At 36.9% G+C, this 25,325-nt stretch overlaps 1 protein-coding gene across 1 annotated transcript in view; it reads left to right on the top strand.

Annotated features, from left to right (window-relative positions):
* Positions 1–25,325, top strand: part of LAMA2 (laminin subunit alpha 2) — a 621,727-nt gene that overhangs the window by 481,429 nt on the left and 114,973 nt on the right. Inside the window, exons 33-35 of the mRNA XM_024122539.3 lie at positions 6,928–7,070; positions 10,414–10,512; positions 23,033–23,144. Of these exons, the coding sequence (XP_023978307.1) occupies positions 6,928–7,070; positions 10,414–10,512; positions 23,033–23,144 (354 nt within the window). The remainder of the gene's footprint in view (positions 1–6,927; positions 7,071–10,413; positions 10,513–23,032; positions 23,145–25,325) is intronic.

Raw genomic sequence — 25,325 nt, 5'->3', positions numbered from 1 at the left:
TGAGAAAACCATAATTCAAAAAGAGTCATGTACCAGAATGTTCATTGCAGCTCTATTTACATCCTAACCTCTTAAACACCATCCTCTCTCTGTCCCCATTTAATCCTCAAGTACTAGTTCCTATTCAAAGCCCAGTATGTCTATTATAGTTTTCTACAACTCTAAACTGGGACATGTTGTTCAAATCCAGGCATCAGGATAGCTATAAAAGTAACTTCTGTTCACCCTCCTTACACCTTTTTCACATCTGTTTTGTTAGTGAAAGATGCTTTGAGTTTCTTGTTGGCAACGTTCTCGGCCTTGGTCCAGGCTAGCAATGCTGTAGAACAGTAACTATCACTCTGATTCCAGGTAATTTTCTTATTGGCCATCAGTCTCAGTGGTTTGTATATCACATTGAGAAAGCCATTCCATTAATAGATTAAGGAGTTGTGCTGTTGAACTGTTGTATAGAAGAGGCTGATCACTATTTCTTTTCTTTTCAGTCAGGCTTTATTTTGAGGGTAAACTCTACTTGATTGCAGTTTGCACTCTGCAGAATCCAGGGAGTTTATTAACCTTGAAGAAAAATAGATCACATCATCTTAAAGTTGGAAGTCTTATAAACGAGGTAGTCTAATCATCTTCTATTCGGTGGTGTCCCTGAAACAGACCATCTCCTAATGCAAGGAAGCATGCTATAGTGAAGGGGCTATAGAAGCTTTGAATTCTGGCTGGCCACATAAAAGTTGTGTGACATTCGATTAGTTAACTTTTCTAAACCTCATTTTATTATCCATAAAGTGGAAATAAAATCCTATGTACATTAGGTGGTGTCTAAGCATAATAGATGTTCATTAAATTTTAGCTGTTCTTATCATCATGGTTATTATTTGATCATTTTTTTCAAAAGCATGATGCTTTGTGCAGCTCCTCAGTTTTTGATGAGATAGGTTAGGCTAAATTTTGTTTTTTTAATAATTCTAGGCTTTTCAAGTCACTGAAAACCCCTTTTATGGTGACCTTACATTTTTCTCTTCTCTTAAAGTTCTTCAAATACATTATTTATAGATTCATAAACACTATGATTGTAACTTTTTTTCTCATCTTTAAAATTAGGATATTAATAGTGCTTACCTCATAGAATTGCTGTAAACATTAGATGAGATAATGAAGGCAAGACACAACATATTGTCTTCAATGTAGTGAATATTGTATAGATAAAAGCTACTGTCCCATTATTACTTATAATACTTTCAAAGCTTCCATTTGTTTTTTGAAGGGCTATCCCATACTTGAACCATGTCGAACTTATTTTTAATATATATTTATATACATAATTTTATTTAATATTTATATATGTATCTATATATCACAATTACTTGGTACATGAATAAATTCATCAGCCTCATCCTAAACTTACAGAAAGTCTTTCCCTCTATTCAAAGAACTAACAGGCAAAAAAAAAAAAAAAGCCTTTTTAATGTGTCTGAAACCACATTTTTATTTTAGAAGATATTTATCTATAAATAATATGGAATAACTGAATCCATTTTAATAAGCCTTAAATAAATGCTAATCTAAAACTTTCTTCTTGAAGAAGAAAGAGGAAGGAGAAATATACAATCCATACCCAAGGAATTATCAATGGCCTTAAAGTAGAAGTATTAAATTAAAACACACACATTAACACACAAATTTTATCTTTTGTTAGAAATGTATATTTACTCATCCCTTTTTGATTAGAGCAGACAATTTATGTATCTTTACCTAAAATTGGTTAATAGGTTTGGCCTTTTTAAAAATATGCAATGCACTCATTTCAGCTTTGGCTTCTTTGGTTTGGATGCAATGTGTGAATTTTTTGTGACAGTAAGCCAGTAGTTATTATGCATGGGGGACTCTGGTAGAAATGCAGTATTTTGTACTAATTGCTAACAGAAAGATCTGTAATATCAGCTGCATGATTTGCCCCTTACATGTGCCCAGCTATAACAACCTGAATGTAGTATTGCATTTGCCAGTATTAGACACAAATTTATCCTGACACTTTTATAAGCAAAGCCTCAAAAACATTTAGTCATGTAAAATATAATCATAGTCTTGAAATATTTGCTTTTGCTCCCATGCATTTCAGGCAGAGTCTCATTTTATAACCTTATCTCTATTGCTGAATAGGAGAATGGTTTGGAGAGGTTCCTTGGAGGTCTTGATTATAAGATAGTTGTTAATTTACACTGAGCAGTTACTGCACACTATCAAAGAACAATTGTTTACATAATGTGAATATTCCTTGTCTCTATACACTCTTCACATCTTCCCTATCATAGTGAATTAAACGTGGTTTTAATTTGCATCCCATTTCCAGTGTTTGTTGCCAGACATTTCAGACTTTTTGAGGACAAATAAAAGTAACTTGTGGTGTAAGTTAAATATTTTGTGTTAGGATAAAATAGCAAACCATTATGTAAAGGGCACATTTCCCCATGTGTTTATCTTATAACTGCATGAACTACACTTGTACAGAAGCTTTGAAAAAATCCCATGGCTGTAGAATTCATAAGTCTTTCTGACCCATTTGGACAGATGTTAGTGTATTACTTGGAGCATACTATAAAACTTACCTTTCATCTATGGAAATTTGCTTGTACTCTGTTCCCCCAAAAGCAGATACGGAGACCATAAGACATGGGATAATAATAGACCTTTGGACACAGAGACATAAAATGGAATTATGAGTCCTTGAAAGAGCAATTAAGTACATTTTCATTTCAACAACTGAAGATGAGGAGCCAAAACAGATGGGCAGGGGGTAGAATAAATGACAGAAAAATCCATATCCATCATGCCTCTTGGCATTCTAGCTCACCAATTTACTCTGTAGTGTATTACAGTAAATCAGATCTAGTTCTGCATTCCAGTCCCTGATTTCTGCTTGTCTGAAGTGAAAACTGAGAATACTGAGAATACATTTCCCTGAAAATTTCTGGAACCATCAGTAAAGAGCCTCTAGCCATACTATTATTAATGAGCTGACTCAATTCCTCTTAGAAATGTGTAGGTTATGAATTATAGATAAATTAGAGAAAGAGCTAGCAAAGTGTTTCTGAAGCGTACACTACCCTAAAAAGCATAGTGAGATGTCATATTATCAAGTATCTTTCAAGATCTTGAAAGTGAAAAAAGAGCACAATGCTTTGAATGGAACTTTTAAAGTAGTGATGAACTTGGATTCAGTGGGAAAGGAACCTTCACATTCTTCTTAACTTTTAATAAAATTAAGAACTGTTGTTAATACATTTTAACCTATGAATTGCAACTTGAAGTCTCTGAGCTGAATTCACATGCTAAATCACACATGCGAAACTTGAGAAAGTTTATCAGTTATCTATTGCTACTACTCCAAAATTTAATAGTTGTTGATAATATACAGCATCTCTATATATCCTCACTATTCTGTAGGTTGGCAGTTTGAACAGGGTCCCTTTGGATAGTTCTTTTGTTATCATGCGGTGGGGCGGGTTCCTAGATGGCCTTATTCGCATGGTAGGACCTCAGCTAGAATGGTTGGATCTGCCTCTCTGTTGCTCATGTCGCCTCTCTTCCTCAAGAAGGCTAGCCTGGGATTTTTCACAAGGCAGCAGGATTCCAGAAGTGTGGAAGCAGAAACTGCAGAACTCCTTGAAGCTAAGGCTCAGTGTCCCTCTGAAGCATTCTGATGGTCAGAGTTTGTCATAAAGCCAACCCAGACTCAAAGGGGGATGTGCGGTGGAATAGACTCCACCTCTTAATGGGAGGAGCAGCAAAGAAATAGTAAACAATTTTAACCCTCCCTCCTCCCCAGAAATGAGCATCCTCTTTATCTGGCCAGTAACCCAACTGTGTCATTTCTTTTATTAACTTTTTGTATATCTTTTCTTCCCCTCCATTCCTCCATTCCAATACCTTTCCTGTGTCAGTATTACCTCATGCAGGTATCATAGCAATCATCTCCTTGACATCAGTCAGTTTCTGCCTCTCCAATCACAAGACAATTTTCTCTCTCTGGCCATTGTTTTTATGCTATTCTGTTCCTCACATATCTGTGTGATTCTTCATTTCATATCACATATAATGTTCTCACATTCAGACATTTCCTATTTGGCCAATATTTTTATCTCTATTTCTCTGTCTCTTTCTCTCCCTCCCTCTGTTCTTCTCTCAATCCTCTCCTTGTAACTCCCTGATCGTCTCCAAAATATTTTTTGCTCTCCTTTCACAAGGATAGTAGTAAGCAAATATTTATTGGTTATTTACAACGTGCAAGACACTTTCTTAGGCACTGTGACCAAAGTTGATTAAGGTTCCTCTCTGAGGAGAGAGAAACTATATAAACACATAAAATGAAAAGATAGCCTATACATGCATGAGTGTTAAGATAAAAAGACAAAGGGAATACAGTAGTGGTTGGTGGGGACAGTAATTTCAGAGTCATCAGGGCCTTCTCCTCCAAGGAAGTAACACTTGAGCACTTGACCTAGATCTCCAGGAATCACATGGGTGAAGATGAAGAAAGAAGTGTTCTCGGCAGAGGAGACAGCAAGTAAAATGACCTCCTCCAAATCCTTGCTCCCTTTAGGATAGAGCATCCCTAAAGTTTGTTATCTGGCCCAGTGGTTCTAAACTCTGGCTATATGATAGGATCATCTGGAATCTCTTAAATATACGGATGCCTGGGCCTCACCACAGACCCATCAAATCAGATTCTCTGGAGGTGGGTAGGGGAAACACCTAGATACCTGTATTTTGTAAATCACCACGATTCGTATGCAGCCAAGATGGAGAGCCATTGACCTACAGTAGTGCTTTTCAAACATTAACATGCATAGGTCACATGGGAATCTTTCTAAAATACAGGTTCTTGTTCACTAGATCTAGGATAGAGCCCAAGATTATTCTATTTCTAACAAGCTCCCAGGTCATGCCATTGCTGTTGACCTAGTAGTTATTCAAAGTGTGGTGTTCAGACCAGAGTGTTAGTGTTCACCTGGGAGTTTGTTAGAAAAGCACATGCTCAGTCAGAGAATCAGAAACCAGGTGATTCGATCACCTCTTGAATCAGAACTGCTAGGTGTATGGCCCAGCCTCCTGTGATTTAAGAAAGCCTTCAGATGATTCTGAAACCCACTCAAGTGTGAGAATCAGACTGGGTCTTGGTGTTTAGACATAGTCAATTTGGTACCTAATTGTGTTCCAGGTTGTGTTTTCTACAATTACTTCATGTCAAGAGGTCTGTTGAAGCTTCTCAAGCACTTGCATTGAACTGAGGGTTTGAAGCCACAGCATTCTCTTCCTTTTACTTAGTTTCCATGCAGAGCAAATTCTCTTTCGTTCTGGCTAGAAGAGGAAGGGATCCAGCTGTAGTTTCAGATTCCACCTCCAGCTCCCAAAGCCTCTTTGTTCACTCAGCTTGCAAGGCATCAGGAGCTTACAGCGCCCCTGGAGGTGACACTCAACACTTACAGGTGTCACCTGCAAGGAGCTGATTTCTTAAAAGCTCTGCTGGGGCAGTTTAATCCCTGTGAAGGGACATTGTAACTCACCTCTAACTGCTGTCCCATCACAGAATCACTCTCTGTACTACTTCTCTTTGTTTACAAGCTTCAGTTAATGGTTTTCTCTCCATTAGGCAGCTCAAGGGAGTCCTGTTTAGAGAACTAATTGAATTCTTGCCAGTTTGGGGCATGATCCAAAGCTGCTCCAAGTCTCAGTATTTTTCATGTTATATATTTTCCTCTCTGCTAACATGTGTATAGTTTTTATACCTCTGTCTGCAGAATGTAAGCCAGAAACTGTAACTGTATGCACGAACGCATATCATAAATATGGTAGCACGTGCTTCTTGGCATGGAGAAGCTTCATCTCATTACTCTGATGCAGAGTGAAAAAAAAAATTTGGACTAAAAATCCAAACTGAACAGGTATATTTTATAAAGCCTCCAAAAGAATCAATATCTTTTAATTTTAGAAATTGTACTATTTATGAGATTCATGTGATAATGGTGAAGAAACCATTGTTTCTCTCCACCACCCTACTACCATCCATCTCCCTTCCACCACCACTAAATTTGAATAGTCCCTCTTTCTAATCATTGAAAAAATATAGGTAGAACACTAGCACTCTTGGCTACTTCAAGAATAAAGTTTTCCTGGCTTTTGGCAATTATTTATCCACAAGACAGGATTAGGTTAATCATCAAAGTAGGAATTTGTGGGACTGCATCTAATCATGAGTGATAATGTGCTGAATAGTTAAAGAGGAAGAGTTGGCAAATGCATAAGTAAGTAAGTGAACAAGTAAGTAATAAATAAATACATTTCATCATGAGAAAAAAAAATTGTAAAAAGAAGAGTTCTTTTGACTTTTAAAAATATTCTTCTCAATAGATGTCAAGCTAAAGAGTCATACAGTTTTTGAATATGTAATACCTGAAACACGTAGAGACCTAATTGCTATTAGACACTCCACATTGCAATTTAATGGGGCGATGTGTACATTTTTAGATTCCAAAGCATATTTTATTGCCAATTACAGATTTCCTCTAGATTGTTCATGTGGGACTCTCTGGGGCATTTATAATGTTATAGTCCATGTTTTACCTCTCCTTTAGTACTTAGGCAATACACTCGTTTACCCTCAAAATCTATTTGGTTCCTCCTCTTTGGTTCCTCCGTTTATATCATCATCCATTTTTCAGGTTCTGGGCAACAGGCATGTCTGCTCTTTTGTTGTTCTTTTCATCTTTTATCAACCGTCATCCATTCGAAAGCATTAATATTCTGAGATGAGAAACATCATCTTTCATAGAATAATACTTAGGCCATAAAGTATTTCATAGCTGAAATCTTTGCACATCTGCCTGGAATGCTTAGCAGAAGTAAACATTCTTTGCTGCTTCCCTTTCACAGTTTGTGGAGATGAATGCACCGGCCTTCTTCTCGGTGACTTGGCTCTCCTGGAGCAGATGGCCACGAGCATCAACCTCACTGGCCCACTGCCCGCTCCTTATAAAATTCTGTATGGTCTTGAAAATAGGACTCAGGAACTCAAGGTAGGTTGGAGCAGTAACAGCAAGAGCCAGGGAAAAAAATGACAGAAGCTTCCAAAGGGGTAATTGCCGTAATTGGTAAATGCTCTTCCCTTTGTCCCAAATCAAGGCAGGCAGCCGTTAGGGAAATTCAAAGACTTTATAAACCAGTGGTTTTCAAACTTGAGAACTATAATATACTGATTGTTCTTATGGAAAAAGAGGCTCATGTACCCCCAGTGTTTGGCCTAAATCAATTTTATTATGTTCCTTAAATATGTGCAAACGTAAAATCAGATATGAACTCCTTATACTTAATAGCTCTAAAAAATCAAAACAAATTAATCTTTACAAGAGCCTAAAAAAACCAATAAAATTCAAATTAAAAACATTAATATAAAATAACAGATGATTTTTGCTGAAAGCAAATTGCTATTTGTAACAAGAATATCATACTGACTACTTCCACATAGGTTGTTTCATCAGCATGTGACATGTAGTAACTCAGTTCTCCTACATTTCCACAGTTTGAACTAGAGAACTCTTTGTGAGGGGTCCTGAAATGACATTTGGCATCACTTGACAAGTGATTTATGTGCTCAGCCTGCCATATGATCAAACAGGCATGCAAATGTGGGTGCTAAGATCAAGTGGCTCTGTGCATCTCTCAGGTGCCCAGCCTGGGTTCCAGAAATGCTTACATTAACATTTAAGTTTACTGTCAAAATGAAAACACAAGGTGAAAATTTTGTACTAGTTCAACAAGAACTAATTTTGTTGTAAGAGAAACACTATTCTAAGACATCGTTAAAGCTTTCAATAGTTAATGGGATAAAGAGGAAACGTTAAGGAAATTGGAGTTGTTTCACCTGAATAAAAGATGAAAAGTGACTCCTTATACACTATCAGTCAATTACTGGATATTTATTAAGAAACTCTGGAATGCCCCAATATTGCACTTGGTTCCCCAGGGGTTTCATGACCCCTATAATGCAGTCACTACCCTTAGGAAGCTTAGAGTCTATGTGGTTTAAAAATAGTTAAACAATAATTAAACAATTAGCAAAAATACATAATTACCACGTGCTTTACAGAAATTTGACATACAATAGAGTTCAAAGATTGGAGAAATAGATAAGATCCAGAGTAACCAGGGAATACATCATTAATGAAAGTGTAATTTGTGTTAGAACTTGAAGGATAGAAACAATTTCAATAGGCAGAGGATCATTGGTGAAGACTGGAGGAAGAAATCTAAGATTTATTCACTAGGCACTGGCGGACATTCTTCTAGGGAATATATTCTTTAATTTAGACCACAGCCTTCAAAGTAAGTATTATTATCCTTATTTACCAGAAGAAGAAACCAATCATAATGATAGCAAGAATAACATTTATTGATGAGTATCTCTGTGTTAGACAATTGACTAAAGTCTTATGTGAATTATCATACACAGATTTTTACAGAAACTCCAAGAAGTAGGAAAGGAGTACTCTATTAGCTACGTTTGTCTCAGATAGCCGGGTAAGGACACTGAGGCACAGAGACAAGGTCACATGGCTACTAGGTACAGAGCTGGGACTTGGAAGGAGGTAGTTTAACTTTAGGGCCTGTGAGAATGAAACTACCTTCACACAGCTCAAAGAGAGAAGGGCTCAGTCCGCCAGTAGCGAGGTCTCCTTGACCCCCAGCCCATCCATACATACTCTTGCCACTGAATCTAGGAGAGCCACATGCGCAGAGGCAGACGTGTGGATGAGCGAGGCCTGTCCAGCAGACATTAGAAGTCAGGCCTGCTAGTGAAAGATAAGGCTGGAGACTTCAGTGGGGCTGGTGATATGAAGGACAATCACGAAAGCCAGGCAGAGGAATCTGAGTTTACTTTGTAGGCCCAGCATTCAGGAGTGCAAAGAGTTCTAATAAAGAACATGCTGACCAGTTATCATGTGTGGAAGGGATACAAAGAAAGAAAATTAAACTAGAGAAGCAAATACTTCAGTAGGACGTAAAATAATTTTAAAGTAATAACTTAAGCAATGGATAAAGTACTGAAGGGCCCTCTGAAAGAGGTTCCAATCTGTGGACATCAACCAAGCCTGGGGTTCAGTCACCTATTTATTTCCTTATGGCTGGGTATTGGTCAGAATGACCTCGATTTTCCTTAAATTCCAGTCTTTCTTGATTCTGTTTGTGTTCTTCTTGCATAATTTGTTTAATATCTGGATATTTGGAACCCCATTTTGATATTCTAAAACCTTAAGCAAGTTATGTGCCCTCTTTGTTCAGTTCCTTCAACTGTGTCAATGCTCCCTGGGTTCCAGCCAGAGATGACCAGAAACACACATGTGATAGAACAAAGTTGGGTTTACTAACTTGTTGCAACAAGGGGCACTGCACAGTATGGGGAATTGGGGCTGTCTCAATAACAGGGCATTAGGAATCACTTAGAGTATTGGGGGTTTGTGCTAGGGAATTTGGGAGCAGATTCAAGGAAACGGGTTTGTGTTGGACTGGGTACTTTTCGGAAGTGGGAATAATTCCATAATTAAGTATTCTACTGAATCTTATCTAGAAGGAGGGAAGAAAAAGGGAGGCTAAAGCTACAGTTAGTAAGGAGGCAGTGGTCGCTCATATTAGCCAGAAAATGGGATTTGAGGTACTTTTGTGGTCTGCACAGAGACCATGATTTCGTCTGCATTTAGATAAGATTATGGAGTGGTCTCATCTTTTGTTTCATTCATCACTCTCACAGAGTGATCCTTTCTACTGTTAGTGTTTGGTGAGATTGATTATGTTCAATAGGAGAGAAAAATGGCCCATCTGTGAGTGCCAGGCCAGCTCCTACAACATTGATGCCATGCAGTTAGTTCGTGTCTGGCCAGGTCGGTCCTTCTGTCAGGGCTCCTGTCTTCCAAGAAAGAGGTAATAAACCTGTAAACTGTACCTCTGTTGATTAGAATGGGAGCCTTAAAGACTCAGACAAGGTTCATCGTGACTCTACCCCTTACTGGCTGTGCAATCTTGTATAAATTTTTAAGTCTCTTTAAGCCACAGTTTTCTATAGACAAAATGAAATAGCATTTATCTCATAGAACTGTTGTAAGAGCTAAATGAAAAACAAAACAAAACAGAAAGACCTGGAACATAGTAATGTCTCAATAAATTACAGCAGTTTGCATTATTTGCCAGATTATTCTGCACGGTGCTTTGTAGGTGCCCAACTGAAATAGTTTCTTTCTCTCTTCTCTGAAGGTGAGAAGGCTAAGTTCTTTGTATATAAAGAAAAAATGTGTTCTGTTAAATGTTCAACCCATGATCGCTGCAAGACCATTTACTAAAAAACATATGGAATGAAATCTTTTTCAGCATTTGCTCTCACCTCAGCGGGCCCCAGAGAGGCTCATTCAGTTGGCAGAAGGCAATCTGAACACGCTGGTGACAGAAATGAATGAACTTCTGACCAGGGTAAGTTGGCAAAATCATGCTTCTTCTTAAAGCAGATAGATTATGTATAATTAAGGAAAATTACTTCAAATTTCTGAAATGCAAATCTTGTTCTTCCTAAATCCCAATTTGGTGCATGAAATAGATGTATTTTTGACTTGCTACTTCTGCCACAGATAAAATCTGAGAACCCAGTAGCACAAGAAAAGATTGGGATACATACTTGGGAATTGTCAAGGACAATGGCTAAAAATGTCAGAATGACAGTATATTTTGAGTACTCTATCCAGTAGCTTCCATGGTAAAGTTTTTATTGATTCTGGATTCCCAAAGCCCTGGCTCTGACTATGTAAGGAAAAAGAAAAACAAATGAAAATACTTGTAGTCTCTTTGATCTCATAAGATTTTTGTGTTTGTATAGAAATACAGCCTAAATCATTATCCCCTCACAAAAGAGGAAATCTTCTTTATCATGAAAATCCAAAGCATTCAAGACACTTTTTAGAGTCAGAATGTAAAGTCCATGTTGCATTTATCAGACTTTTTAAGCTATTGGGAGTTTTAAATTTTCGAAACTGCAAGAGAGTTAAGGTTCTTTTCCCTGATACAGAATGAAGAAAACAGCATAAAGTCTGCCATCTTGTGGCCAGAAAAATGCATGAACTGGAAAACTGGCCTGGAATTTAGGGATCCAGTTTGATTATCAAAGAACTTTAAATGACAAAAAATATTGGAGCTAGAAGGTTCTTACAGATTATCTAGTCCATTTTTTTAAGAAGAAATCCCTCAGGCCATGATAGTGAAATAAATTATCAATGGCCGTGTACTTCACCAAATTCAAGGACCTAAGAAGGACCCAGATTCCAGATTCCCACGGGCCCAGTACCATTTCCACCTAACCTGCTGCTGGCTTAGGAGAATTTCCACAGGGAAATCAAATGGGATTCTGAGCATGTAATGCTAAACAATGGCCCTGATGTTACCAATAGAGTACTAAACACTTTTTCAGAATCTCCTACCAGCAATGTGGAATGTACAAATACAGAACAGAGTTTCTTGCCAAATGTAGTTAGACATGAATCAGATTAATGAGTACAAATTATCTCATATCAATTCAATAATTAACAATTTTGTATTGGTTATGTGAATACACTAAATAAGAATTTTTAAACAGACCATGCCAAAGTAATCTCAATTCAACAGCACATATGAATGTTCACCACATACAAAGCCCAAGCGCTAAGTGTTGGCAGATGAAAGATAAAAATGAGGCTCAGTCTGTCTTCAAGGAGGTTGCAATCTCCAGTGTGTGTGTGTGTGTGGGGGGTGGTGGTATATAAGTATTTAGGTATGTGGAGGGTAATATGGGACAAGTGCAAGTAAATATGTAACACAGCATGAAATAAAATAAAGGAATGTACCTGAGAAATACACACAAATGGATTAATATTAATTTAATGTTAAGGGTAACTAGGGAAAATTCCATGGAACAGAGGCCTTTCATTCATTCATTCATTTAATTAATCCTTACTAAGGGTCAGATATGTTCTAGACACTATAACAGAATGACAGACACTGGGAAAAGAGGTATAAGCAAAACTGACACTGTTGTTGCTCTCACTGAGCTGATTACAGCCAAATGATCTGAGCCTTTAATATTATTATTATTATTACTTTATTACTTCTTAACCGGCATCCTTTCATCTTTCCAGCAGACTCTCACATACTAATTTTTTTTTAATGGACTTTGTATTTTTGAGAAGTTTAAAGCAAAATTGATTGGAAAATACCGAAATTTCCCATATGCCCCCTGCCCCAAGACAAGCACAGCCTCCCGCATTATCAACATCCTCCACCAGAGTGATACGTTTGTTCCAATAGATGAATCTACACTGACGAATCATCATCACTCAAAGCCTATAGTTTACTTTAGGGTTCACTCTTGGTATTGTATATTCTATAGATTTTGACAAATGTTTAATGACATGTCTCCACCTTTATAGTATCATTTAGAGTGGTTTCACTGCCCTAAAAGTCCTCCATGGTCTGCCTATTCACCTCTCCCTGTTCCTTAACCCCTGGCAACCACTGATCTTTTTACTGTCTCTATATATCATATATCATATAGTTGGAGTCATACAGTATGTAACCTTTTCAGATTGGCTTTTTTCACTTAGTAATATACATTTATGTTTCCTCAATGTCTTTTGATGGCTTGATAGCTCATTTCTTTTTAGTGCTGAGTAGTATTCCATTTTCTGGATGTACCAAGTTTATTTATCCATTCACCTACTGAAGGACACCTTGGTTGCTTTTAAGCTTTGGCAATATGAATAAAGCTGCTATAAGCATCCAAGTATATAAGTTTTCAATTCATTTGTGTGAAAACCAAAGAGTGCAATTGCTGGATCATATGGGAAGAGTGTGTTTAGTTTTGTAAGAAATCTCGAAACTGTCTTCCAAAGTGGCTATACCATTTTGCATTCCCAGCAGCAATGAGTAAGAGTTCCTATTGCTCCAAATCCTCACCAGCATTTGGTGTTGTCAGTGTTCTGAATTTTGGCCATTCTAGAAGGTATGTAGTAGTATCTCATTCTAGTTTTAATTTACAATTCCCTAATGACATACTACGTTGAGCATTTGTATATGCTTATTTGCCATCTGTATATCTTCTTCGGTGAGATGTCTGTTCAGATCTTGCTATGGAATGAATGTGTGTGTCCTCTCCAAAATTCCTATGTTGAAATCCTAACCCCCAAGGTGATGATATTAGGAGGTGAGGCCTTTGGGAGGTGATTAGGTCATAGAGGCAGAGACTTCATGAATGGAACTAGTGCCCTTATAATAGGGACCCCAGAGAGATCCTTTGTCCCTTTTTGCCATGTAAGCACAAAGTGAAAAGACACTACCTATGAACCAGGAAGCAGGCCCTCAACAGACACCTGGGATGCCTGGGATGTGATTTTGTACTTCCCAACCTCCAGAACTGTGAGAAACAAATTCCTGTCATTTATCAGCCACCTAGTGTGTGGTGTTTTGCTATAGCAGCCTGAATGAACTAAGACTTTTCTCATTTTTTAATCGAGTTGTTTTTTAAATTATTATTAAGTGTTCTTTGTAACAGTTTTTTATTAGCTATGTCTTACAAATATTTTCCCCCAGTCTGCGACTTGCCTTCTCATTCTCTTGACAGTGTCTGTCACAAGGCAGAGTTTTTAACGTTAATGAAGCCCAGCTTATCAATTATTCCTTTCGTCAATTGCTTTGGTGTCGTTAACTAAAAAGTCATCGCCATATCCAAAGTCATCTAGATTTTATACTATGTTATCTTGGAGTTTTATAATTTGCATTTTATATTTAGGTCTATTATCCAATTTGAGTTCATTCCAATACTATTTTTTAATAAACTTTTTTATTTTAAAATAGTTTTAGATTTACAGAAAAGTTGTTGCAAAGATAGTACAGAGATTTCCCATATACTCCATACCCACTTTCCCCTACTGTTAATATCTTGGTATGATATATCTATCACAACAAATGCACTAATATTGATTATTATTATTATTAACTAAAGGCTCTACTTTTTCTTCAGTTTTACTTAATGTCCTTTTATTGTTTCAGGATCCTATCCAGGATATTACATTAAGTCCTCATGTCTTCTTAGGCTATGGCTTCTAGAATGTGACAGTTTCTTTAGACTTTCCTTGTTTTTGATGATTTTGACAGTTTTGACAAGTTCATGTATTTTGTAAGATGTCCCTCAGTTGGGGTTTGCCTCGTGTTTTTCTCATGATTAGAATAGACATATAGGTTTTTGTGGGGAAGATCACAGAGATAATGTATCATTTTATCACATCATATTAAGAGCCCATGCAATCAATATGACTTATTACTGTTGGTGTTGATCTTGATCACCTGACTGAGGTAGCGTTTGCCAGATTTCTCCACTGGAAAATTACTCTTTTTCCCCCTTTCCACACTTCAATACCATTTTTATCTGCCCATTCTTCAGATTCTGTAACATAAAAAGCCTAGAAATAAGACTTCTAAAAGTAAGTATCTCCTTGATAAAGTGAGGATGGGGAGGAAATAGAAATCCTTACTTATTTATTAACCTTGTCCCCACCAGAAACAGGACTGTCATGGAGACCTTCAATATTCAAGTCAAAATGATCAGTTCTTTCTTTGCCTGTGGTCAATCAGCGTGATAATCAAAAGGTGTATTGATACACATGTAATCCTAACTAGAGGACTAGATGACATAAATATCCACTAATATTGGCTGAGACCCCCAGTACCTTTATCTCACAGCCATGAATGATTCAGCAGTTGGGCCCAGAGTATAAGTGCAGGGGCCATGTCTTCCTGTTATCCATGGCTACATTAGAGGAGATAGTGCCTAAACTTGGAGTGCCCATTAGAGTCACGTGGTGCCCAGTCTCACCCCCAAAGGTTGTGATGCATTTGGTCTGAGGCACAGTATGAGCACTGGGACTTTCAAGAGCTTCCAGATGATTCTGAAGTCAGCCAAGATTGAAAACTACGGTGAGCCTAGAGGTCCCCGGGGCTTCCAGCTCCCTTTCCTCTGGAAAGTGCTTTCACTGCTACAGCTAATCTTTCTGAGAATCCTTTTCTCTACTTTGTTAGCTGGTGAGTCACTTTATGACTAGTACATTCTTTAAGTTTGTCAAAACATCTGGCGAGTCTGATCCTGCATAGCTGGTGTGAGCTGCCTTCTGTCCTGCAAGTGCTTGTATATTTTGTGCTTATCCATTTCATGAAGCAATTTAGTTCTCTAATAGCCCTTGGTAAAGAGAATAATATTCCTCCCCCAGATTAACATTTTAAACATTTATTTTATAGAATTTAATGTCAAATATTACATAAGCAAAATGTTGCATAATCATGTGTCTTTTTCAGTGTATTTTAATTTATTGTCATTCCATTTCCCCCTTGGAATATGTTTTTTGAATACGGCAATCATATGTTACATGTTCATACTGTCAGACACTATGATGAGTGTGGAATATTGAGATGTTTTTGATGACAACTCCATATACATCTGTAGCTACTGTCCTTACCTCCGTCTTCCATTTCACAGCCAAATTTTTTCAAAGACTTGGTCTGCTTTCACTTCTCACTCCACTGTAGTCTAGATTTCCACTCCCAGCCTGCTACTAAAACTATTTCAACAAGGTAATCAGTGACAAGCTGGTCACTAAATCCAGTGGAAACTTTATTTTACTTGAACTTCCTACAGCAATTGCCACTTTTGACCCTATCTTCCTTAACATACTCTCCTCTCTGCTTTTATCTTAATTCTCAGACCTTTCATTTTCAAGCTCTTCCTTTGCCCATCCCTCAAAAGTCGATTTTCTTGGGGTCCAGTCCTCAGTCCACACCTTTTCTCACTTTGTAAACCCTCTCTTTTGGCTTCGATCGCCACATATATGTTGATGATTAATAAGTCCATATTCTCAAGACAGACTTCATTCTCCTGTTTCAGTCCTATGTACCTAACTATCAACTGGACATCTCAAATTAAACTCACCGTCTTCCTCTTAAAACCTATACTTTCTTCTATTTAGAACACCTCAATGATTTATCCTCCAATATTTACCAGTCTCCCAAAATAGAACTGAATGGTTGCTCTTCATTCTACCCCAACGCAATTCAGAGGTCTTCTATTACCTCTCTTCCTAAGCTTTATCTAACTCCAAACAATTATTATTCCTATGGCAGAGTGAACTTTCTAAATCACAGATCTGATCACATCACTCTCCTCCTTCAAATACTCCATTTTGTTCATTGACATGTGATGCTCTTTCCTCATGGTCTTAATTCCTCAGCCTCATCTCTTCCCCAGCTCATGCTCTGGTTATCTGGACCCTGATGCATTGAACATATAAGCCAGAAACCTAGAAATCTTCTTTGATGCCACTTTCTTCCTTCTCATCCTCCCACTTATTTAACCCATTGCCAAATACAGTGGGTTCCACTTCTGTGTATAGATCTCATCTTCACTACCCTACTCTCATCCAGCCCTTAGTTTGGAATTACCACATTAGCTTTCTAGCTAGTCCAGCATTTATTCTTATTTTCCTTTGGTTGTTCTCCAAGGTATAGCCAGAATGCACTTTTGCTATCCCAGATTTGAACATGTCACCCTAGTGCTTAAACTCGACCCCCTGGCTTCTCATTGCTCTTCAGGTAAAGGCCAAAGACTCACTTTGGCCACATCTCACACCACTTTGACCCTGGCCATCTGTACTCCAGCCATGGTATCCTTCAGTTACTTTGTCCCGCAGAGCCTTTCCAGACATGTCTTCTTTAGCCTTGAAGTAAATCGCTTCCTCTTACATCTTGTTAACTTCTGTTAATTCCAGTTCACTTTCTAAACCTCAGCTCCTCGAAGTCTACCGCAAGTCTTCTGTGATATTCCAGGTGTGATGTGATTCCTCTTATAATTGTGTTATACCACTGTGCTTTTTCTTCAGTTTGTGGTTATAATTTATTTTCATGATCATTAAACAAATACCTCTCTATCCCACCAGACTATAAACTCCAAAAGAGCAGGAAGTGTGGGGTTTTTCCCCCTTACCACAGTATCACCACATCATACTATATATCATGTATATAGTAGGTATTCAGTGAATATTTGTTTAATTAATTAATTAACTAATTGTGAATAATTTTTAAAATAGCATAAAAATAAATGAAAGGTATAGAAACCCACAATAAGCATTAATTTTGAATTTCTCTAAAACGCACTAAAATCAGGCATATAATTATATTGAGTTGAATATTTTGCTCTCTTTGATAAACATCTCTTAACTGTTTATATTTCATAAGGGGTGAATGCAATGTAATAGACTGAACTATATAAAATATCAAAATTTAGCTTTATCTACCTTGTCTCTTACTGTATATTGAAAATCAAATTTAAATGAAGATGAGGCATTTCCAAAATGATGAAACTGGTTTTTAAATGATTTAAGTGCCTACTATATATATATAAACACACATATATATATTTACAATGCCTTGTTTATAGTTTTAAAATGTTTAAGTTGCCAACAATGTTTTTCATTTCTGCTGTTATATTTTAAAAGAGAATTTGTAGAGACGTGGATAGACCTAGAGACTGTCATACAGAGTGAAGTAAGTCAGAAAGAGAAAAACAAATATCATATATTAATGCATATATGTGGAATCTAGAGTGTGCAGGGCAGAAATAGAGACCCAGATGTAGAGAACAAACATATGGATACCAAGGGGGGAAAGTGGCCGGGGTGTGGTGGTGGTGCAATGAATTGGGAGATTGGGATTGACATGTATACACTAATATGTATAGAATAGATAATAAGAAGTTGCTGTATAAAAAATAAGTAAATAAAATTTTTTAAAAAGAGGGAGAGATAATGTATAACAAATCACATTTGTTTATTTGGAACTTTCAAAACTGACGCCTGAAATATTTAAGGAGAAATTTCACATAGAACTGACTTATTATCATTCCCCAGGGTCAGTTGATTGTCTCTCTCTTTGTGCGCTGTCTGTCCTAGTAGCTTGTCCTATACTTCACTGACCCTTGGATATACAGAACCAGTAGTGTTTGAAGATGACCCTAAAGAATATCATGTAAATGATTAGATCTCAAATTTAAATTTAGCAGAAAACCTCTGCAAATGCAAAGGTGGATGGCATCTAAGCAATGTTGTCTACTCAGTAGTTAGATTTGCTCCATTAGTGCTCCATCAGGTTTTAGTTTTAACATAAAGAAGGCGGAAAATGAAAGACACTAGTAATATCCAACCAAGAAAATTATGTGCAGATTTCAAGAGGCACAGTGAGAACTGCTTGAGCTAAAGTAAGAAAGTAACAGTTACATTGTTCAGAAGTAAATGAATGTGTGCCTAATGGTAATGCATGCTGCCTAGATATAAATACTCAAAAAAAAAAAACCCACAAAGAAAATAAAAGGAAAAAATACCTAGTTGAGTGAACTTGAATGTAAAAAAAGATAATCAAAGGTAAGAGAGATACATGCAAAGCAGTGTGTGAGCTATCATTTACAAAGGAACACTGGAAATATGTAGAACAGAGGTAAGAGAAAGTAAAAATAAGAAAATCTAAGATAGAGAATGAAAGGAAGATTGTACAACATATTAGGATAAATGAGAAGACATTTGTCAGATGCTCAAAGGACAAGATAATAGTTGAAGCTGACTAAGGGATGGGGATGGCAATTTAATAACATACAAGAAGAGCCAAACTGAATCAGGCAGACAGCTCCTATCATGTACTATTTAGCCTTCATCTGTAACATTATCAATAGCCTGTCCTGGATGAAACTGATTTTTGTAAATTTCACTTTTTACAATCTATCACCACTCCCCATAGGTGATAGTGTATTTGTAATTGCCTTCCTTTATGGAGTCTCTCCTGGGTGATTTTGACAAGGTGACTCTTCAACTTCATTACTGTGTAATGAGACAGGATTTTTTTTTTTTTTTTTTTTTTTTCGCACCACACGATCAAACCTGCACCCCCTGCATTGGAAGGCAGAGTCTTAACCACTGGACAACCAGGGACATGATTTTTTTTTAACGCACCACACGATCAAACCTGCACCCCCTGCATTGGAAGGCAGAGTCTTAACCACTGGACAACCAGGGACATGATTTTTTTTTAATGTATCTATATGATGTTCTGATATGGATTTTTAAATATGTTTACTAAAACCTAAAGCTTATGCACTTAAAATACATAAAAGCTGGAGCCGTGTCCCTACTCCCACCCAGAATGCTTAACTTTTTCAAGTATCTTCCTAGTCCTCCTGAATGTTAGCCAAACATAAGTTAATGTTTAATACAGACAGCATACAAGGCTGTGAGACAGAAAATTTGTGTCTTGTCCCCTATTTCCTATATGTGTGAGTTCAGATAAGTCACTTAACCTCTTCATACCTTCATCCTCACCACTGTGAAAATAGGGATCATGCCCTCTATGTATCTCTAAAGGCAGGAAGAGTAAATGAAACACAAAGAGTATTGTCAGCCCTCTGAATACGCATATCAATCTGGGGTACAGCTGAGCCTGACTGTATAACCCGCCTCTTAGAGTGCTAATATCATAAGTCAATGCCTTTTGGTCCAGGAATCTCACATCTCCTCCTCTCCTGGAGTGCAGCCAAGAGAAGAAGCTCTTTTTGTCTGTGCAGAAGGAAGGCTATCTTCTCCCTTAGTAAGTACTGTGCTGGCCATAAAGATTTCTGCCCACCCCCGGCCCTGCCTCCACTCACCCCCACCAGTGTGGTATTTGGTGTGCAATCACAGGCTAGTTTTGAATTACCAGAAGGCCAGTGACTAGAATGCAGCATGGTTGGGACCAGAGGCGCTCAGGCCTGGCTCTCCTCCTAAGCACTCAGCTCTAGCCCTTCAGCAGCAGCTTCCTATAAGGCTGTGAAAAATGTCCAGAAAAAATGCCCAGCCATCCACATTCACTGGTAAGCAAAACACCAGGCATATGGACAGTTTGAATGGTATCAGAAAGGCATATGGAAAGAGATTTTTCTTTCTCCATCAGGCTTTAGAACTTCAAAGGGATAGTTTGTTTGATTATTATTACATCAGTCAATCACCCAACATCCTTGACCCCCTACAGTTTGCCAGGCACTGTGTCTGGCACTCGGAGGAATAAAGAAGAGATAAGACATAACCCTAGCCCCCAAGGATTGCGATTCAATAGATATGACGAAACATCTAAAAAAAGAATTACCCACAACAGTCATGAATAGTGGTAATGATAGTTGTTTTTGAAAATCTAAGAAAGGAGTGTATGGGTCAAAATCACTGGGGATGCCTTCACAGAGAAGGTGAAGTTGGAAGCGAATCATCTTGGGGGCTGGATTTATTTTGGATAATTGGAGAGGAGTTAGGGAGCAGTAGTATGAACAAAGCTTTTTCTGGAAAGGTAGGCAATAAGTAAACAATATGTAGGCAATAATGTTGACAAGATTAGTTAGGAAATTGTTTAGTCATATATTTAACAACATTCATTCAATATTTGCTGTAAGTGAGACATCATACTAGAAGTTGGATATAAAGTGATGAGCAAACAGACCAAGTTTTTGTCCTCTTAGAGCTTACTTTTTAGTCAGGTAGCCATTATATAGGTATGCCAACACATAAATAGTAATTCTAAAATGCATGGAGCTATGAAGGAAATATTCTTCTGCAGGAAGTTGAGAAACCTAGATAGGTGCCCTGGGGATGGCCACACCAAGAAGAGATACTTATTCAACTGAAAGCTGATGGATGACAAGGACCCAGCCACTAAAGTGTTGAGCAGAAGCTCATTCCAGGCAAAGACAGCAGAATATGAGAAGACCCTAAGAAGGGAAGAGATTGGCATATTACATGTAAAAGGAAGCCAGGGAAGCTGATTGCATAGGGTCTTAATTATAACATTTTTGACTTATTTCCTATCATGGGTCATGTAGAATTCTTCACATCTTAATATTGGAGTACTCATATTATTGGTACTGAGGGTGTTAACAATGACTCTTATACATTTTTGTATAAATTAATTTGATAAGTAGCAGTCAAGGCAATGAATATTATCTTGATCAGCCAGAATTTTAAAAGGAGAGTGTATCAGTATACATTTATTTTCAAGAAATTAGATGCTTTGAGCATACAAGAGTTGGAAAGCTCGATGGTATGAGATTTATGGGAATTATTACCTTTTAGTAATGTAAATAAGATACTGATAAAGCAAGAAATAAATTTTAGTTCAAATTATAATGTATATTTTCTGTATAGTAAGTGATACTAGTGCTGGTGGTATATTAATTCTTAATATATTGAAAGATGATAATAATGTAGATCAAATCCCTTATAGTATTCTGTGATATGTGAAAATAGTAGAGATATTATAGAACACAGTAAAATCCAGACTAGACAAACATCTAAAGCAGTTTAGATGACCAACATCTTAAGCAGCTGACCTTAGTAATTCAAAAGCAACATTTAAAAAATTACGTGAGCATACATTTGTGTGGTGTGTATGTGTAGAGTTTCTTGACCCAACTGGACCTCGAATTTAAAAGTGAAAATAATTCCAGTATTAATGTTTTGGAAGAGTTAATCCAGAGCATTCTAATATATTGAGTAACACACACCAAATCATTTTGTATATATACTGAAACTATAAAGAGGAATTTTTTAAACTTCCATTGGATTCTTTTCCTTTCATTCTTTTATTTGTGGTGATAACATTTGAAGGTTGAGAAATTAGATGATAATGGTTGGACTTTATATTCTACCTTTTATTTAAAACCGTGAAAACTTTCATGAATTAAACCTCTTATTGCCCCCTGGGAAATCATAAAATACACTGTAATTCCTGCAGCACCTCCTACCATGTTCTGTGCTGGCCAGACATTTAGTTCTATCTTAAGTTCTATTTAAAATCCATTTATGTATAAAACAATTTAGATTCTCTGGGCATGTCTAAAATGCAAGCACCGTGGTACAAGATTGTGGAGTATTAATACTCTGCCAACTTGAACCTTTATTTAAATTGTATTGAGGCAGTTTGTGATTCTTTGATTCATTTTCTGTAGTTAGATTATCCCTATTTTTTAGAAAAGAAAGTCATATTTATTAGCATATGCATACACATTAAAAAATGAAGTATAAACCTATTACAAGGTGCTCTAAGCCTTGTAGTATCTGAAACTTGTAATGTTACACATGCCATTTGATTACATATGGTATATCTTAACTATGAACACATTAAATGGATTCCACTGTGTCAAATGGTATTTTCAATGTGAATAAGGGTGAAACAATATGAGGACGTTCTTTGGGAAGTGGGGCTGTTGTAGAGTTCTGTTCTATTTTGTTGACAGTAATATATGGTCCTGTGATTACTGCAATCTTTTTTGGTGATGTCATATGGGGAAAGTTAACATTTATTCTTCTTTAACATTTTGCTAGATCTTTACAGTGTTATGAAACAAGCATTTACTACTTAGTAGCTAAGCATTCCCTTTCTTTGTTTCTTTAATTAATGTATTGATCTAAACCGAATCTATAGGATCAAGCTGATTGAGACAGGTTGTCTGTGCCTCTTTTGAGAGATCATTGCTACACTCCACACTTTTTCAGTAAATAAAATATGGACAACACTGCAACGTGTGCAGGCTGAAGAATCCATTAAAGACTTTTGGCAATAGTACCTTAAAAATATTTCAAAAATAATTCTGCTTTATGGCTTCTACTGTGCCATTGCATACAATGAGGGTTTTAAAAAGACCAAATACAGCTCTCTGATTTCCATTTAACGGAAGAAGTAATAAAGTTTAATTGTATATTTGAGCATGGGGTGTCATTTCCAGTACATCTGATCAATAATTCATCAATTTCCTTTGGCTCAAAGTAATATTTGAAAGAAAATGCAGCCGGTGAGAGCTTATCTAGCTGTAGCTTCATCATCTCTATTAATTATGCTTTTCCCGAATTTGGTTCATTAGGCTACCAAAGTGACAGCAGATGGCGAGCAAACTGGACAGGATGCAGAGAGGACCAACACGAGAGCAAACTCCTTAGGAGAATTCATTAAGGACCTGGCCCAGCATGCAGAAGGTATTAGAAAAGTCACAATTTAATCATTATTTCTCCTAACAGGAAAAGAAAAAAAGGATTGCACAGGACTGGAATTTCTCTAGTAAGAGATGACATTTCTAAATTTGAGGGTTGGATTTTTAAAAAGTTTTTTGATCAAGATATTCAAGGGCATTATCAACAGAGAATCTACAGCCTACAGTGTTAAATTTGTGACAGAAGTCAGTGAATTAGGAATTATGAGTACAAAATAGCAGTAAATTGAATGCATTCCTTTATGAATGCTCTGATCCTTGAGGAATGGCTATTGTGATCAAATATGATTAAATTAGTTAATGGGCAACTTATCCTCTGCTATGGTGCTGTTTTTGTATTCAAAACTATTTAAAAGATCCTTGATTTTTAAAAAAAAATTAATTTTATCCTTCTGCTCAGTACCTTAAAGCAGCACTTTAATTTCTCAAAATGGCTTTTAAATACTTGGTACCAGTTTTTAATGAACATCTGTTGCTTGGGATTTGGATGTGCTACCTTACCAGAAGCTCTACTGCATTTAGTCCACAATTCTCAAGGAGTTAGTTCTTGGCATCTACCAATCTGATTTGAGAATCAAAGTGGAAGCCGTTTTTAGGCAAAAGCCCAGATTAAGAAACTCAAAGAAAACAGATAATGCAAAAAGAAAGAAAAAAAAACCCTTAAAAAACAAAACAACAACAAAACATTAGTTCTTAAATATCTACTAATATATAATAAACATGCATGCATGTTGAGAAAAAAGGAAAAATGTTTTCTTTTTACTTTAAAAATAAAACATTTTTATTGCTCTATAATGTTATACATTTTAGATACTTTGCTTTCTAATATAGCCAAATAAATCAGGACTTGAGAACCTTCAAGGCATATCCTGACAGGTCAGTCTTAGGAATCACTGGCCAAGAAGAGAAAGAAACTTCCAAAGATTCCCCACAGCAAGAAACAACAGAGTTTTAATCTGAGGTATAATCTCAGGCAAGACATGTCAGGATCCGAAACAGAAGTTACTCCTACCAAAATAAAAATCTCAGTTAACTCGTTGTGGTTTCTCCTCTGCTAGATGAAGTTGTTGTCCTTTCCCTGTTTTTATTTTCCAGTAATGTTATTTGAAAGTGTCCACCCTCCCTGCCTCCCACCAAAAAAATCCCATTGCAGATAGAGCAGATTCACTCTACCTGGATCCCTGAAGACATTAGTCAGTACTCCAGGGACTTTCCTTTTCCTGCCAACTCAGTCTCAAACACTAACACCCAGCAGCCTATCCTAGGAACTAATCTTGGTCATGTCAATCAAACGTTGCTACATAAGAATAAATCCTAATACACGTTTCCAATAGACTCCAGTACCAGCACTGCCTGCTTTATCTACATCTTTGTGCGTGCCACAACGGCACCAGCAGGGGGCAGAGTGGAGAAGATATTTAACCCAGGCTTGGCTCACCATCCACAATCTATCAATCAAAGAAAGGGGTTATGTCATCAAAGGTGTCTCCCATTTCCTACATTGTGCATCAGTCAGGTGGTCTGGCTGTGTCTGTCCAAATGGGGCACCTTTTTCTAATTCATGTGAAGTGCCATGTGGATAGCTGTGATCCTATACCCGAGGACAATATGAATACTACTCTCTTCCACCAGGTACTAACGTAAATGATAACAAAAATGGTAACCACAGCTCTTTGTAAAAGAACTTTGACAGAATTAATCTATTAAAATTTCATGAAAATTCAAATTTGAATATGCCAGAGTTAAATCGTAAAGGGTTTACATATATATAACAAGGCTTGGATGTCTACGGGATTTTTAAAAAAAAAAGAAAACTCACTAAAAACTTTGAGTTATACAACATACCTATACTTTTTTTTCCCTCTCGAAACTATAATAATGGTGGATAATCATCAGTGTTTTTATTTTTATTAGTGGTAATAAATTGCTGTGGGAAAAGTGCATGTTTCAGCCTGGCATTTGTCTCTTTCAGTTTACTTTTTAAATAGATGAAATACCTTACTCATACTATATTCCATTATAAGTCATAGCCTCTATATAGAAATCAACTTCTATCAATCTAAGGCGTTCTTATCTCACTATAATTTTTTTTTTTTTTTTTTTTTGTGATATGCGGGCCTCCCTCTGCTGTGGCCTCTCCCGTTGCGGAGCACAGGCTCCGGGCGCG

This window comes from Physeter macrocephalus, chromosome 10 (genome assembly GCF_002837175.3).
Source record: "Physeter macrocephalus isolate SW-GA chromosome 10, ASM283717v5, whole genome shotgun sequence".
NCBI classification, from domain to species: domain Eukaryota; kingdom Metazoa; phylum Chordata; class Mammalia; order Artiodactyla; family Physeteridae; genus Physeter; species Physeter macrocephalus.
The sequence above is the reverse complement of the archived record's forward strand: the minus strand, read 5'-3'. Positions and strand labels throughout refer to the sequence as shown.